Source organism: Rattus norvegicus, chromosome 3 (genome assembly GCF_021556685.1).
Source record: "Rattus norvegicus strain SHRSP/BbbUtx chromosome 3, alternate assembly SHRSP_T2T, whole genome shotgun sequence".
In the NCBI taxonomy this organism is placed as follows: Eukaryota; Metazoa; Chordata; class Mammalia; order Rodentia; family Muridae; genus Rattus; species Rattus norvegicus.
Genome location: NC_141536.1, coordinates 63,009,534 through 63,027,969, shown reverse-complemented (window position 1 = coordinate 63,027,969; position 18,436 = coordinate 63,009,534). Strand labels below are relative to the sequence as shown.

At 37.5% G+C, this 18,436-nt stretch overlaps 1 protein-coding gene across 2 annotated transcripts in view; it reads right to left on the bottom strand.

Moving 5' to 3' along the window:
• Window positions 1-6,368: 6,368 nt before the first annotated feature.
• Ube2e3 (ubiquitin-conjugating enzyme E2E 3) overlaps window positions 6,369-18,436 on the bottom strand; it is a 55,875-nt gene continuing 43,807 nt past the window's right edge. The window contains exons 4-6 of one of the 2 annotated variants that reach the window (NM_001047857.4): window positions 13,194-13,326; window positions 8,316-8,463; window positions 6,369-7,136 (exon numbers count right to left, since the gene is read on the bottom strand). In NM_001047857.4, coding sequence (NP_001041322.2) covers window positions 7,039-7,136; window positions 8,316-8,463; window positions 13,194-13,326 — 379 coding nt within the window. In that variant the 3' untranslated portion in view covers window positions 6,369-7,038. The remainder of the gene's footprint in view (window positions 7,137-8,315; window positions 8,464-13,193; window positions 13,327-18,436) is intronic. The other variant, XM_087650826.1, reaches the window with a different exon arrangement.

The window sequence follows — 18,436 nt, the reverse complement described above, 5'->3', positions numbered from 1 at the left end:
GCCTGGAACTAATCATAGACTTGAACAAAGCCACACCTGTTAGAGTCATCTATGCAAAACACCCCCAGGTAGCTAATGCAAGTGGCCATTGGAGTTCTGACTTGGTTCCTGAATGCCATCTGATGCAAGAAGACCATTCTGACCTCCTTAAAACCCACCTCATCCCAGGTCCTTCCACTCTCCTGGGTTCCTCACATCAGCTTCTTTGTGACACAGTTGAGTCCCTAGCAGCATTCACCTGGCTGACAGCCTTGGGTATAGCAGCATTCACCTGGCTGACAGCCTTGGGTATTTCCATACAGCGGACGCTCCATCATCACATTCGAGTTCCAAATACACACTCCTGGTTCAGATAGGACTGCAACCCAGATCTATATATCCGCTGTCCTGACACGCCCACTGCAATGCTTAGTCAGGCACTTGACAACCAGACTGTCAAAAATAAAGCTCTTAGCCTTCTTCCCAACCCTGTTCCCTTGATTCCCTCACAACTATATCCTTCTGCTCTACTCAAGTCTCACACATTGGCTCCTTTTCCACAAAGCGCATGTCAAACCTTATCAAATACTATTAGCTCTATCCCCAATCCAGACCCTGGTATTTCTTGTCAGTAACACTGTCGCCCAGGTCAAGGCCACCGATATCTGGATGGCTGTATTAGTCTCCTAACTGATCACCCTGCTCTCAAATTTTGGAAAGTGTCCTTCCTCTATTCAGCCTAACAGACCCAAATCATATCCTGGATCTCTGGGTGTAAGAACACCCTCCAAGAGCTTTCCCTTTATGATAACCAGAGCTCACCCAAGACCTGAAAATCTGTTCAGCTACCTCCTCCTGACCTAGCACCACCTACTCTTCCACAGAGCTCACTATCCTCCAGCCTCGGACACCTGAGTTCTGAGTCTCTCGTGCTGGAGCCTTCTCTCTCACCTGCCATTCTCCGGGGACACTCTCGTCCAGCTTATCCTTCATGTCCAGCTCTTAGTTTTCTGTCCATGGCTACTCTCAACTCAGCCGCTGGTTTCTAAAGCAGTTTTGCCGGGAAAATAAAGAGAACACACAATCTTACAACTAAGTTGTACAAGGGTCTGAAAAGTCTTATTTCCATGTCTTTGAAGATTGGGACCCTGATTTATATACTACCCATCCCTGTTTCATAAGTAAAGAATGACTTCCCCTCTTCCTTCACACACACCCACTCCCTAACTCCTTTTCCTGTTTCTGTTTTCTACCTAACACTACCTAACAAACACAACCTTTTCATTAGAACTCTCTGTGTTTAAGAATAGGGTTTTTTGTTGCTGTTGTGTGGTTGGTTGGTTTTTTTTTTTTTTTCCCCCCATTTTGGGGCTTTTTTTGTTGTTTTTTGTCTTGTCCTTTTTTTTTTTTTTTTTTTTTTTTTTGCTTTGCTCTCTCTAATACTTCTAAGAATCCAGGACAATATTAATTTCCCCAAGTACACAAATAACAATGTATTGACAGTAAAATTAATTTATTTCTAGAAGTCTCATTAATGTAGATGATACACACAATAGAGTATAATATGCACCTTTAAATGTGCCATTTAAAAACCTATAGAAAACTTTCTCATTATATATGGATATAGTAAACCGTTACCACTGTTTGGAGATACATATAAGCTTCACTGTTTGGTAAGGACACATTTAGAAAGCTAGTGTTCCACTAACGATGAAGCAAGCAGATAAGGGGACGAGTAGACCACTCTCTTTGCTCCCTTAGTCCTTTATACTCCACACAACTTATTTTTCATCACTTCATAGGTAGTAACACGAAACTTGACATAACTTTCCCAATCTCAGAACACTAGAAAATGTTCAACCTCCCTTACAGTTTCGGGGTCTTGTCTGTCTGGGTTCTGATGCACTGTCTACCCATTTCTCATTGGCTTTACTTCCTGTCCTTAGTGTATCCTGGTGGGCCCAGTTTGCTCGGTTGATTTAAATGCTCGTACTGTAAGTGAGATAACTGGAATCAGGGAGTCACCTTCCAATTGGACTTACTAGAACGCTTTGATTTGTATGTTATTCCATTTCCCTCTTTCACAGACTGTATAAGAAAGAAATTTCACTAATGGCTTTCAACATTCAAGGGTAGCTTCTCTCTATATAGCAGCACACAGCATATTATATACTTTTACATAGGTCTTTTTCTTAAAGTATTTTTGTTAAAATAATTCCCACAAAGACCATCCTTTTCATTTTTCCTACTTTCCTAAAATACAGGTATAGTCACAAGTCTCCTAACATAGGCAATATACTCTTGAGAATGCGAAGACAGTTCTTCACCACTGTACAAACATCAGAGTACACTTACACAAACTTGGGCAGCTACACTAGACTACTTCTAATCTAAGAAACACCATTGGTGGATTTCACTCATCAAAATGCTGGCACACAGTACACAAGGCTACCTTTGCAACATTTTTCTTTTTACCAGTGAAAGGAAACTAAGAAGATGCCAATGATAACAGAAAACTGTGTGCAGTCATAGACAATGATTTCTGGTGTACTGATGAAGTTTTACAATTATAAGATTAAATTATTCTTCTAAGATAACAGGAATAATCTACGCAGCACCTACCATGTACAAAACACGGCATTCAGTGTGCTAAAGAGTTAAAGCAGACATCCCTCTTTATGCAGACAAACACTATGTGGTATGCATGGGTCAGCCTTAAGTTGAAGTTTATTTCCATGATAAATAATTGTTCAGTTGGCAGCTACATGTTAGATTCCAGGCTAGGTACTGACACACAGAAGGGTGTGTAATACCTTCCCAAGGCTCACTATCCAAGCATCCAAATAGGACGTTAAAATGAACGAATAGCAAAATACAAGACACAGATATTGAATATTAAAGAGTAACTTTAAAGACTGTATTTTCTCTTTTTGTGTGTACATACACTGACTAAGAGAAAGGCAAGGATATAGGGTGTTTTTCTCCTTGCACTTATGAGGACTCTGGGCTACCTCTGGTCTTCATGCTTGTATTTATGGTAAGCACCTTTCTCCGATGAGCCATCTTGCTAACCCAAAAATATTTTCAAAATGTCAGTTAGTATTACGTATATTAAATATTAGATAGACTGGGTAAATTTACTAAATATTACACCAATTTTTGTTGTTGTGGTTGTAGTGTCAGCAGAGTCATCTGTTCATTTTCTCTTTCAGCAGAAAATGAATACATTTTTACCAAAGATGTGTTTCCTTTTGCTAGGGAGAAAAATCTATCTGGATAGGAAAGTAATAAACTGCCTAATAAGGGTGTGAAAATGTATTCACCTCTGTCTATTTCATACTCTAAGTAAACCAATCGATTCAATTTGCAAGCATTTAACCTTTGCAGGACAAGCCCACAACGTAAACCAGTAAAGGGGTTATACATATCCACATCTAGCCACCACCTACTCCCTGTCTTTTCCAAAAAGAAACAGGAAGGAAGTGCTTGACTTTTAGGGAGGACACTTGGTTTGCGGCTGCTGATGGAAAATAAACACATGCGTAATTCTGTGTGATGCTTGTTATCTTTGTGATGCTCGTATGGCTGTTATCTCAGAAAAAGAAACTGCCAAACAGAGTTGTGCAGCAGAAATGTTCACTGAAAGGGTGGACTGGAGATAAACTGAGGGGATTTGAGGAGAACACTTTTCAGTGACTTGCATGTGACAGACCTCCACAAATAAGGTAATCACTCTGTCTATATGCCAAGCTATTATTTATTTAGGTATGTATACGCTGCTCTACTCACATGAGAATACATCTAGGACTAAGCTCCAAAGCTCTCTAACCTACACTTAATGAGGCTGCGAAAGGATGTCTGTAACTATCCTTGTGCCCAAATCTGGGTCAGGAGCTGCTTAAAGTTTTCCCCCTACAAAGTATCGCCTCTTAGTATGTATGTTAACATTGATTACTTAAAATTCACTCTGGGCTGCCAGTGCAAACACAAGCAGTTGCAAACAGAAGATTACAAACGTGAAGATGCTGGTTCTGGGGCATCCCCTACACAGCTGCTTATGAGATGAGCAGTGAGGAAGGAAAGAAGAGGGAGCAGCCAGAGCAGAAACGCATATGCCTTTGACAGATGTTCATATGTCCGTCAGGAGGGTCACCTCGCAATTCTAGTTTAACAAGGTAGACGCTATCTGACAGTGATTGGGCTTTATTACCACTACTCTTCACCATGTAAGCATCACATAAGCTACTCAGTAATATGCTCTATGCCCACTTTGAAAGCACTTTCAGTCCACCGTGCAGGGACACTCCACTGCACACTGGAGACAGACACTGAAAACGCCAAACAACTCCCTAAGGAAAGGCTGAAGAGCTAGTGAGATTTGACTCAACGATTTCTATCTACTAAAATGTAATTATTTTTATTTGGGTATTACTTGCAAAACCTAATTTGACTAGAAATAAAACAAAGAGGCTTACTTACTCTGAATAAGAAACATTAACTGAAATATAACCATGATGTAATTATTAAGATTAGTTTCTTTGACAAAAAATAATTGATGTTTAAATGATCTATTCAAAGTCCACAATCTAAATTGGGAGTATCAATTGGGTGTGCCAATGTACATATTAATGTGATGATAATGGAAACAGCCTCACACTTATACACTAGTAGTCCTTGTATTACGTGAATACCAGTGGACTGGCTCCAGTTCTTTACATATAAGAGAGGAAAACTCTTCTGAGAAAAGGTAGTATGGGTCAAAACTATAAATTCTGAAGCCCACAGTTAATTGAGATTTCCTAGTTTAAAAGAAAAGTTCATGCCCAGATAATTAAAGCGACATATTCAATATGCTTACCAATATAAACATTTTATGTGTTTATATAAGATGTTTTTGTTTTTAGTATTACTTCCTCATTTTCAAGTGTTTAAACAAGGGAAACGGTGCTAAGTGTTCCTGTAACAAATATTAATAAACTACCCAATATTCACTAGAATATTATCAAAGTCTGAAACTAAAATAGATTCTTATAGATTTACTCAAATATTCTTATCTGATTGGAGAAGTTGCAATTAATCCACAAATACTTCTTTTACAGACAATAGTTACAGGCAATATATATATTCAGCATTATTTTGTACACTGATCATTAGAACACCACAGGTCTGGTGGGATACACAGTGGCTCAGCCATTTTCATACTTACGAGTTGCAATTGGACTGGCAATGCAACACACTAGTATTCAGAATGAGAGCTTGCTAGCACCAAGAGAAACTCATTACTTTAGGGTATAGAATGCTAGTCTGAGCGATGGGAAGTCCTTTCTACAGTTCGCAATGGTTCATTAAAATCATTTTGGTTTTCATTTAACACCTCTAACCTCATCACATTGACTTGAACGGTGGACTTTTAATTTCTACTTAAAATAAGACTCAGAAGTTTTCAGAGATAAAGCTTAAATCTTCTAAATATTAACACATTGCTAGCTGTTCTCTTATAAAAGGGTAATGTGTGTGTGTGTGTGTGTGTGTGTGCGCGCGCGCGCGTGTGCACACGCATGCGCTCACACGCAACTTTCAGAAAAAATAGACAACTGCTAAATTTAAGCTTTCTTCTGATTTATGATTTCTATCTTCAAATGTGACTAGAAGCCCCCTATTTTATAGTGGCAGTCTGTCTACATAACTGAGACTCACTTCCTGAAGAAATGTCTCCATGTGTAGGTGCTAAAGATCCCAAGCTAGCCTCTACCACTGAGCTAACATTCCCTCGCCCAAAGCAATGTCTGTTTTTATCCTAATAATTAGTCTCCATGAATTTTATTATGGTACTGCTGTATTACCATACTCAGGACTGGAAAAGACACTGACCACAGGTAATTTATTCCAGGCACAGGGGAAAAATAGTACAATTATATTGTTTATAGTTCTCTTAAGCAAGCTTACTAATCACACTTAGAAGTGATCTGACCCTAAAGCCTTACAACTTGCCTGTCCTGCCTGCACACGGACACACACTCTACCTTCAGGGCATACAGGACTTTTGAGCCTCTGGCTACACTTGCCGGCCATGTATCACAGTAACAATAATGCACCATAAAAATTCAGGATCAGGATGAAAGGGAAAAGCACCATAGAAAAGCAATCACAGCATAGCAATTATCTGACAATACTGCCCAATGTTGAACAGAAACCACCAATTTGGAAACAAAATGCTTTGTTAAGATGGAGTGAGTTCTGAATGATCCAGGACTTCATTTTCAATTTAAATATTACACTGTCCATGTAGAATTTATATGTTGTTGTCTTTTAAGACCAATGGTTTAAATCCAGCTTCATATTTAAGCCCACTGTATTCTCTCCTTAAAGGAAAAAACTCTACACACTTAAGATTTTTAAATGTTTTCGATTTAATAATTCATTCATTTGTACTAGTCCTTAATAATCAATCTTCATAGCCACATCCTTATTTCATCAACAATCATCTCAGACACACCTTCTGACAAGACTTTCAACATTATGACAAGAAACTCTGCCTTCAGGAGCATGTTTATTGTGTTTGAGATGATACATCGGTGCTCTCTGAGCTACAAAGGGTAGAAGGAAATCCTTTCATTACAAACTGACAAAGGTAAAACATTTTCACAACAGCATGAACCACATACTCAGAAATAGATCTGGGCTTAATACAAATGACATAATTCCTAGTCATCTACAGCTACTTTTATAACTTCATACAGATAATGAATTAGGCTAAAATGCACTATAATATTTGGTAGACTTCAGGACCAGTATCCTTAGTACATCACAAAATACATTTTGATATCCCAAAGAAGCAAGACTTGCAAGTAGGCATTTTAAACGTAACTAATCTACAGCTACGAAGTTCTACTCTTGGTAGCATTTACCTTTTGGGGGTCTCCCAGTCTCCAGAGATAAAGGCAAGAGTAGAGTCAGTATAACATATACACAGAAGTCCGTATTGTAAAGGCTATAAAGATCCGCAGCACAGTGGGAAGAGGCCTTCTGCTCCTTCACACCGCATACAAATTATGTGAATTATGTTGCGTATCTCTTGGTCCACTGTCTGGCTATCCTGTCGTGTTCTGCTCTGTTGGTCAAATACTGAGTGGCTATGCTTCCAACCAGAGGGTCCGCTGGAAAAGTGAAAAGGACATTAAAACATGCATGCTTTAAACATAATAGTTCCAACAAGGCATTATATTAAAACAGTTATATTTCGGCAGCATTTTAATTCAGAATGACTCTTACTTTTTCATAAAAAATATTCTAGAAACAGCTATATAGTTTAATATTTAGAAAAAATATGTATTTTATTTAACAAATATTTTAAACTTAAAGTTATTTTTTTTGAGAATCACAGAGGACTACTATATTTACACTACTTTTACTTCCCTTTGAAGCCATGACCTCTTTCTTTAAGGTTAAATATATGTACATTCCTTCTTCTCTCCCTCTCTTTTCAGTCCATGTCTTTAGGGATGACCACTTAGAATAAAGACATCACCCTATCAGGGGCTCATCACTAGAAGAGACATGTTCTTGCTTCCCCAGCAGCCACTGATCATCTGTAGGTCATTATTTAGGGGAAGAGACTTGTGAAACTGCTGATGTCACTGTGTGGGTCTTGCTTGGGTGCCCTAAGATATTCTGTTGAGATGTCACTGATGTAAGTTCCCTGTCATGCTATTCTTGGTATTTTATTCAACTAACAAAGTCTGGTAGATAACGGGAAGCTACATTTTTTGTTTTGTTATGCGTCTTAATCTAAGTTTCACATAAAGCTTCTATCTTATAATGCTAATTCAGAGTGAATTGTTCCTTGCTGGTCATACAGTAATGTCTATAATTGTAAACATAAGCTGACTAAAAAGTTACCTGTCATTTCACTTTAAATAGAATTTTGAAGTAAAAGTTGAATCTGAGGTTAAATGTTTATGTATGTACATATGGCACAGAAAGTGTGCCAAACAAAGCCAATACAGACACAGTAAAAGGTTTCCCTTCTGGACGCCAAAAATTCAGGATCCAAGCCCTGGCACACAACTGTTAACCCTGGTTTTCAGATAATGTATGTATGTCTTATATTTACAACTTAACATTACTACAGTGTGTATACATCCTTACAGATCCCCGTATCTTGACATACTATTGACAACTGTCTCCCTGTGAGTTCTGAGTTGTCTCATTCTTTAATACCTAGTCTCTTAGTGGACACTGCTTATTTCTGAGGCTGATCTTCCTAATGATAAAATTTATGTCTTGACCAACATTAAACAAACATTTTATTTGTAGATTCATAAAGATTTGCTTACCAGGGTTGCAATCTGTCAAAAGGGAACAAATAGAGAGCAAAACCTTTGAAATAGTCAAAGCGGGACTCCAGTTGTCTTTCAGAATATCCAGGCAGATGACTCCCTGACTGTTGATGTTGCAGTGGTAGATTCTGGTGCGGAAGGTAACCTACACAGCACAGCACAAACAGGAAGCAAACAAGTCTATCACCAGTTCATCCCAACAGCAACACATTACAGATGATACCAACAGCAAATTACTAACCAGCACTATTCTTACATTGGATCAGACAACAGCTAGTTTTCTTTAAGACTATTTTTAAAATATTTTAAAAGTTAAATAGTTTTATTTTAGTTAAAAGTATTGATTTTTGGTTTTATTTTGACTTAGAAAACTATTTTTAGCTCATTTATTTTTGTTATTGTAATTTTGTTTTTGACACAGGTCTCTAGGTATGTAGGTCTGGCTGGCATGAACTTGCTGTGCACACTGCCTTGGTTTCAAACTTACGGCAATCCTCCTGCCTCTGTTTTCTGAGTACTGGGACTATTGGCATGCACTACATACGATACCAGGTATTACCATGGCTTAAGAAAAAAGTGAATAGGTGAATAATGAATACCTAAAGAATGGTATTATGCATTTACACATGTACCATATACCATATACATATTTGTGGACATACATGAACATGGAAAGTGGAGAATATTTTGGCATCAAAGGTAAGAAGAAAGTATGAATGATTCTAGTAAAAGTAAGGAGTATCACCAACTCAGCCAAGCCTCTTTCTACATCAGAATAAAATGAAAGACTGGGAACAAGGCTGCAGTCACCATCCGTGCTACCTTCCTTCCTCTTAGTCACTCTCCTACAGACACTGACATAGAAAAGCAAAGTTTTCAGTTATGGGTCAAAGAAACTGGCATCTCTTTTTCAGGAATAAATACTTGTATGTTTCTAAGCAAATGCAAAAAGTAGTTGAGAAATAAATTCATCACTTGGACTTGTTGAAAAAAAGAATTTTCTGATCTTAGAATTTGCAATGTACTGTGAGCTTCAAAGAAGAATCTGGGAACAGGAAAAAATATCCAAAAGTGCTTTTTTGGGGGGTGGGGGCAAAAGAAAAGCAGGAAAAAAGGAGGAACACATTAACGAACTACCTAACATGGCTTAAAAGGGGCTACAGAGCAGTCATATGTGAATACAGAGATCTGAAATATACCATGTTTCAAAGACTCAGTACTAAAAAAGCCATAAAAGAACTTAATAATATTCTTATGAATATTACTTCCAGCATGTTGAAATGGTAATACTCTAGATATATAGGGTTAAATATACATTTAAAATTAATTCAGTTGCTTATTTATTCAATGTGGCTATGGAAACTTAAAATTATACATGTACTTTGTGCTTCCAATAGACAAGGTTGTTCAAGAAAAATGGAATACTTGTTTGTCCAAATGACTGAGCTGACTACATCAAAGACAGAAATTAATTTCAAATAAAACCAATATACTGAAATCTCCTAGTTATCAATAGTAAATAAACAAATTAATATCCAATAACAAAATGTTTGTTTCTCTTTAGGAAGTTCAACAGCTTAAGTGAACTCAAACACTATAGACCAGGCAGAAGTGGCACACAGATCTCTGTGAGTTCGAGGCCAGCCTGGTCTTTTCCAGGACAGCCAGAGCTACACAGAAAAACTCTTGTCTCAAAAAACAAAAACATATATTTGAGAGAAGGAGAGGAGAAAGTGAAAGAAATAAGTCTTATTACCAAAATATCACAAATTTTATTTATATTTTATTTTGGAATAGGGTTTAAGAATGGAAAAATCTGCCTTAACAAGGAGAGAAGCAACATTACAAAGTTATAAATGTAACACACTGGAACTTCTAAATAAACTTCTAAATCTATAAATAGCCACATACTAATAAAAATGGCAAGCCATATACAGGATTATAGTTCAAAGCCCTTCTACTAAACAATTTCCACTTCCACTAATAGTGCTAAGGAAATGTAAGTATCTTTTAAATTACATTATTTCTTCCTCACATACAAGAATTATATCATACAACTATATCTTGTTAACTTTTCCCCTATTTTCTAAAGTATTAAAACCAATTTCCAATATGAAAAACTATGCATGTGGAAGTTTTACTATTTATAAAAATAGATATGAGGTTTACTAAACATTTATTATACAGAAAACAACAAAAGAATAAAACTTGAGCAGTTGGTAATAAACTGACATTTATCATTCTAAATGAGGGTCTAATTAATGGATCTAGCATGACCTGACTCTGAGTTAGCTCTGAGTCTGGACATTAGACTTTAAGAGCTTCTAAAGATAACTTTTAGGACCTTAGATTCTAATGGGCCACACTGTAAAACACTCAAACACAGCCTTAATTTGAAGTAAATCTTCCCAGGTCATTAGAGGACCATCTTGTCAGAAAATGAGGCACACAGGGAAGTATTTCTTAGCTGTTCAAAAAAAAAAAAAAAAAAAAAAAAAAGGACATGAAATTTGCAGGCAAATGGATGTAAGTAGAAAAATACCATCCTGAGTGAAGTGACCCAGAGCCAGAAAGGAAAGGATGATATCTACTCAACATATAAGTGTTTATTGCTGATAAGTAAATGATCATCAAGATCTAACCCATAGACCAAAGAGGTCAGGTAGAGAGAGCTCTGGGGACCTCTGTGGCAAGAGGAAATGGGACAGATTCTGCAGGTGGTCTAGGGAGAGGTGGGAACAGGAGCAAGAGCAGGTGGAGACAGGGGCAATGAGAATCCAGTGAGGCAGGGAGGGGGGAAGGAGGAGATTACAAGGAGAGATGGCTTGCCGTGAGAGGCATTGGGTGAGGGTGGAAACAGGTCAGTGAAAATCTTTTGGAAGCTATGAAGGTAACCCTCGTGAGGACTCTCAATAATGGGGTCTGAAGTGGATATCTGTTGTAGCCAAGGAAGGCTTCCAATGGTGGAATTGGGTGGTATTTGGTCAAGTTGTTGGTCAGAGAGGGTCCCGTAGAGATCCCTAAACGACCCAGGCTGATACAAGGACAGAGGGGTGCTCTCTGAATGGGGGAAGGGGCAATAGTGTGGCAACATTCATATAACTCACTGAATGCAAAGAGGTCAAACCAGGACCTTCATGGAGTCTTCACCCCTGCATTCTAGTCTCTTGGGCACAAGACGATTCTCTATAGGCTATAGAACAGAAACCTAGACACTAACACAGCCACAAAAACCTTGTCTGCACTCTGTCCCGCCTTCCAGGTATGCTGGAACAATGGTGGCAAAGAGTATGTGGGATGATGAACCAATAACTGGTTTAATGAGGCCCACTGAGAGAGACCACACCATACACAGCCTGGATGGCCAGGAACCAGAAACTGGACAGCCTCGAGTCCTGAGGCAGAACCAAACCATTTGGCAAAACACAAACAAACAAAAACTAGTAAAATGATTCCCAATGATGTTCTGCCAGTGCTTTGCCCAGCCTGTTTCCTCCAATTGGGTTGTCTTGTCCAGCCTCATATGAGGGCTTTTGCCTTGTCTTGTACCTCGTTTTGTCCTCTCTGACTGTTTTCTCTTGGAGCCCTGCTCTTTTCTGATGAGGAAACAGAAGGGGAGAAGTGGATATGGGGGAGGGAAGTGTGTATGGGAAGGGGTCAGAGATAGAAAGAAACCATCTTGTCTGTAATTCGAGGTACACACCACTAGGTGGAACTATTGTTACACTGTTAGAGAACACTGTCCAGAAAAATGTCCTTTCTAAAAATCATGAAGTAAGCCTTTATAGGACGAACAGAGAGAGAGAGAGAGAGGGAGACAGAGAGAGAGAGAGAGAGAGAGAGAGAGAGAGAGAGACAGAGACAGAGACAGAGACAGAGACAGAGACAGACAGACAGACAAGGGAGGACAGGGGGGAAGGTGTGGATAGGTAAATAAATAGATACACACATAGAGAAATACACTGGATCACAAATATATTTAAGTATTTTCAGGATTTAAAACAAAAAGCATTTTTCACACAAGGAACCCCATAAAAAAAAAAATCAGGAAATATTTTTGGCTCTTTTGTTGTTTTTATTTGTTTTGTCCTATTTTGGTTTGTTTTTACTTTATTTAATTTTATTATTTAGATGCCTGTTTGTATCCTAAGGAAAGAGAAAGAAGGGATTTGGGCAGGAGGGAAAGCAGGATAGATCTGGGGGGAGTTGGAGGAGGGGAAATCATTATCAGAATATTGCATTAAAAAAGAAAAGCATTTTACAAGTTGGGGGCGGGATTCCTCTTCAGCAAACTCAGCTCCACAGAGGAAGCATTAGGGTTTTTACTTGACTACTGTATACTGAGAAGTCAGGCAAGGAAGACGCCCTTCAAATAAGCATCATGTTTAAGCTCTGCAAAACCATAGTTTCCCCTTTGCTACCCAAGCAGCAATCAAGCTCTTTAAAGGAATTGAGAAGACAGTGGAAGTGAGCCTACCACTCTTCAATCTTGTATTACACTCACAGAAGGCACAAAATGAATATGGAAGTATTGGCTAGTTTTATAGTTTTTGCTTATCTAGGAATAAAGACAAATCCTATTATTAACCTATTTCTGAAAGCTACAAATGAGTCTTATTTCAGAGGGAATTTCACGTATATTCACATTTATGTTTTCTTCAATGCACAGTTTTATTTACTATTAGTAAACTATATCGAATATAAAATTATTATTAAAAGGCAAAAGTCAGTAATTTTTGGTTTTAAAATTTGGTTCTGAGTTTCCATATTAATTCATAAACAACAATTAAATAAAATTACAGTAATATACATATAAATTCTAGAATAACTGGGTTTTGGAGGAGGATAAATATTAATGTACACATAAGCTCTTACCTTTGGTGGCTTAAATGGATAATCTGAAGAAAATGTGATATCCAGAAAAAAAACACCACCTTCATACACAGAACCTGGTGGACCAAGTATAGTTGACCTCCATTCATAAATGTTATCTCCTTTAGGCCCAGCACTATTTAAAAGAAATTAAAAATTAATATATACATCTATAAATAATACAGGTAACATCCTAAGAGGAATGCAAAATTAGAAGTTAAATAAGCAATCTAAAGCAGTAAGACCAACAAGATGTGTTCTTGCACACAGGTATAAATTCTGAAATATTCCAAACAGAAAATTATAACGAAAACACAGAAACTATAAGTTTATTGGATATCTCCTATTACCATTTTACGATCTGCCTCCTATTCTCCCTTCCCTCTTGCTACACCCTATACACACAAACACACACACAAACACACGACTTGGTTACATTGTGACAAATTGTGATAAATACCTACGTGTACTCTTCCAAAAATAATTAAGAAGTCAATAGTTACTAAATGTCAACAACCACACTAATCTATAATTTGTATGATAAAATTGTCAACCAACTCTGTAATATATCCCTCCCCCTCAGATAAAAGATCCAGTCTTGGGAGTCAAGAAAATCTTATACCTAAATCTAGTCTAGTCCAAGACGGGAGTTTACTATGTAACTGTAGGCTGGCCTAGAACTTGGAATCATCTTGCCTTCCCATCTGGAGTGCAAAATCCACCACGTGCACCTCAGCACACCCACTCATGCTTTTCCTTTCCTTTAACATGGGTCCTATCAGAATTTATTCTTTCTGACTTTATTTGGCAGAATATAGTCCTTAAAAGAAATAAATGTACAGCAACACTTGAGTTTGCCTGTGGTTCTCTGATGAGACTCAAGTAACACACTGCTAACTAAAACACTAAATAAATCATGTCATTTTGGGGTCATGACATTGTGAAGCACATGATTTGGTGTCCTGTCCCTCACTGGTGATATTAAGTTTCACCCACTGAAGATGCTTTCCAAAGTTCCTACTGCTTAGTTACTAACTGTTCTTTATTCAATATGTACTCTTTGGTTACATTACTACCATGCAAATACCATTCTCTTTATTCAAAATTCTCTAGATTTAACACACTCGCTCGGAAATCCTCTGAACGCTCCTATGATATTGGCATAATCATAATTTTTCAACTCCAGTTATTCCTCCACATTTAACAGCTGTCTTCAGCCCCTTCTTGTTCTTGATTATATAAATGTTATATATTATTGATATGAACTCATAAAGTACTATTTCTTTCCAATGCTTTATAATTCATTATTGCTTTTAATTATTTTGGTGCTTGAATCATAGATTTTTACACAGAGAAAGAGTCTACAAAACAGCTCCAACACGCTTCTAACATGCCAGCATTTTAGAGTACACCCCGATACACTTCTAACATGATGGTGCCATTTTAGAGTATATTCTTCCTTCCTGGTATGAGGAGATGCTTTAACCTCCGAGCCCCAGAATCACCTTCAAGAATCCTAGGTCCCTGTCTGAGAATGTTAAGAAATCAGGACTTGAATTCTATTGAACCACAGAAACATGCAATGTGCTAAACATCAGTATCATTTATACAATAAAAATAAAATAGTTAAATATAATTTAAACTCACAATTTCTGGATGGTAATGTAACTCAGTGACTCCTATAATCATTGCTCAAACACCTCACAGATTGCCATTTTCCTCTATTTGTTCAGAATTTCATTTTCTCTTTAATCATATGTATATGCAGGTGGGAGTGGGCCGGGGAGGTCATGTGCATGAGTGAAAGTGCTCATCCCCTGAAATACTGGGTGACTTGTTATGGGTGCTGAGAGTCAAACTGAAGTCCTCTCTACAAAGGTATGCATCCTTAATGGCTGAGACATCTGTCCTATCCATTTTCCTCTAGATTTTTACACTGAAAATTATCCTGGCTTTCTGCAAGCATGTATATGCTTTTGTTCTTTTAAACTACCCATCAATCTAGAAATGATCTGGAAGATCTATTTAAGTAGTGCAAAGTAGTACTGCAACCATATTAATAATAGGGCATCAGCTTAGCTACATGTTATTAATCCTGCAAAACTGACATTGTAAATCTAGTGAAGTTCAAATGACATATGTCAAAAAGGCTTTTCTTATAGCCATCAAACAATTCTATTTGCTACTGTAATTTCACTGTGGTTATCTCTGCTCTCCCAACAGATTTTACAAATACTTACTTGTGTAAGTACCCAAACTTCCAAATAACCAAATTCAGATGACTGAACAGAAGGTAAGTTAAGGTCAATGTACTTTAATGGACTGTGGAATTGTACACTGAAAAAATGATGCTTTGGACAAATCTACCACCCTTAAAGAAATAAAGATGGAGAGGGCAAGAATCCATCTTAAATCCTATTACACGGCAGAAGAGATTCACACTGTAAAACCAAATTCCTGATTCTAAAGTTTGTTTCCCCCTCTTATGTTGCATGAAAAAGGGTCCATTTAACTCTATCACATCAGGACTATAAGAGAAGCATCTAGCCTAAGGAGTCTATTTTCATTTCCTTTACAGCATCTCTTGGAATAGACAAGAGACTCTTTCTCACCAAGAGACATGGGAAAGGAGAGCTTCAGGACTGAGTCTGTTAGCTCAAAGCATCTCACAGCTGAGCGGGAAAAAAAAACTGGCAAAACTGAGCAAGCATTCCTGTATCTTTCCTCTGACCTCCATGCTTTCTGTTTCTCTCCTTTCCACAGGGAAGAACTCTACAACCTTCCTTCTTGCCTTATACCATAGACTTTTCTCTTTCAAGTCAACAACATCCACAAGAATCCAGCAATGGCATTTTCCCAAACTTGACTAAAAGACAAACTTGTTTCTCTATCCCTTCTAGCTTTTAACTCAAATTATTGTTCCTTTAACAGAAACACTCCTTAAAAGTATTCCCTTTATGTGTCATCTCTAATTTCTCTCCTCCTGTTTTTAAAATAGTTTCAAGCTGGATTTCTTTCCTCATTTTTCTGTAGAAACAACTCTTGATGTAAGGTCAGCAATGACATCACTGATGGTAATTTCCCATGCATCGAGTAACTAAATTTTAAAGTAGTAAGTCAACTGAAAATTAAACTCAAGAAACCAGAAGAGGGGGTAGTCAACAAAATGAAGAATGTATAAAAATCCCATATGGAAAAGCTGTTGCTAATTTAAAAAATAAAAGTAAAATATTAATAAAATTAAGTGGCTTTGAGAAATGACTCAGCAGTTGAGAGCACTGGCTGCTCTGTAGAGGACCCAGGTCCTGTTCCTAGAACCCACATCATGGCCTATCACCATCTGTAACTCCAGTTTCACAAGTGCCAATGCCCTCTTTTGGCCTCAGTGGGCACGGCATGCACATAATGTATATACACATAAACAGGAAAAACATTTGTCCATAAAATAGAAATGTTAAAAAAAATAAAATTAGATAGTCTGCCTATCAAATTCATAGGGAAACTAGTGCCCAAATGTCAATTCTAACTTCACCTACATATCGATGCTAACCCACTCCCCAAATAAAACATAACAAATTATTCTGTAGATACCAACAAATTGATTCTAAAGTTTGTGTAGAGAAGAACTGAGAATATTTGCTAAGGAAGGAAGGAATGAAAAAGACAGGTATTACCCAAACTGAAGACTTACAACACAACTGCAAAGCCCCAGAGAAGACATCAGTGTATACAGGTGAAAAAGAGCAAGAGAACAGAATGGAGAACCCAGAGAGTCGCCCAACTACAGTTAACATTCGTAACTGCAAAAGTAACAATAAAGCAAAGGCAGCTTTTCAGCAGAGGGCACAGTACTAGTAAAGCAAAATGACATAGGCAATGAAAAATGTCTAGATTTCCCCTGATTTTGCGTGTGGATAATTCACTTTGGAAGATACTTTAACAGTTTCTTAGAGACTAAGTTCATCTTACTATATGATCCAGCAATAACATTTGTTGCTATTTAACCAGGAAACAAAATTCAACACAAAAGCTTGTGCATAGCAGTAATATTCATAATTGTCACAACTGGCAAGCAGCTGTGAACAGATACCATGACCAAGACAATTCTTATAAAGAACATTTAATTGGGGCTGGCTTACAGGTTCAGTTTCAGCCCATTATTAGTATCAAGGCAGGATCATAGCAGCTTCCAGTCAGTCACAGCACAGAAGGAGCTGAGAGTTCTACATCTTATTCTGAAGGTAGCTAAGAAAAGGTCTAAAGCCCAAGCCCAGTGACACACTTCCTCCAACAAGGCCACACCTCCAATAGTGCCATTCCCTCAGCCAAGCACATACAAACCTCCACAGCAACCAAGCCATATTAACTGAACTAGAAGCTGCTCTATTTAGATGATGAACTATTATTCAGTGCAAAGGAGCGGTAAAGAAACAAAATCACACACATGTACCTTAAATTCAGATTACTTGGTCAAAGAAGATAATGTGAAAACCTATATACTGCTATATACTATAAGATTCCAAACATACCACATCCTGAAACAGTCCAAATTATGGAGAAAATAAAAATGCTAGCAAGGTACCAGAAGATAGGTACTGATGTGATAAGCTAGATAAATGTATCAGTGTGTGTGTGTGTGTGTGTGTGTGTGTGTGTGTGTGTGTGTGTGTGTCTAAATTCATAAAATGTACAGCACCAAAAATCAACTGTCATGTACTAGGGACTTTAGGGAACTTGTGTGGCAATGTATGTTCAAAGCAAGTTCATGGACTGTAATATACAACATCCACAGCACCGGTGTGAATGCCACTGAAGATAGCATGAGGGAGGCAGGAGACAAAGGGGCACATGGTAATGCTTTAGTTTCTACTAAACTGTTATGAAAAATGCCTGTAACAATAAAGTAATATATTTATTTAAAAGAAAAACTATAGAGCGTATAAAAACGTACATGCTAATGCAAAAAGTAGTAAATGTTATTCAAGTCTTGGTTTATTAAAAAGTTTCTGAGTTCCAAACAGATATACTCTAAAGTACAGCTTGAAACCAGGTATTCTGAACTCTGGAAGCATACTAACCATCAACTATAAATGAAACCTTCCACACCTGCCCATCAACAGTAACATGAACAACTTTCCTCCATAACAATAAATGAATAATTATATGCATTTTTTAAGTAACCAATACTTAAAAAAAGAAATCAAAGCTTACCATGCTACCAGGTTAAGCATTTAAAACTATATTAT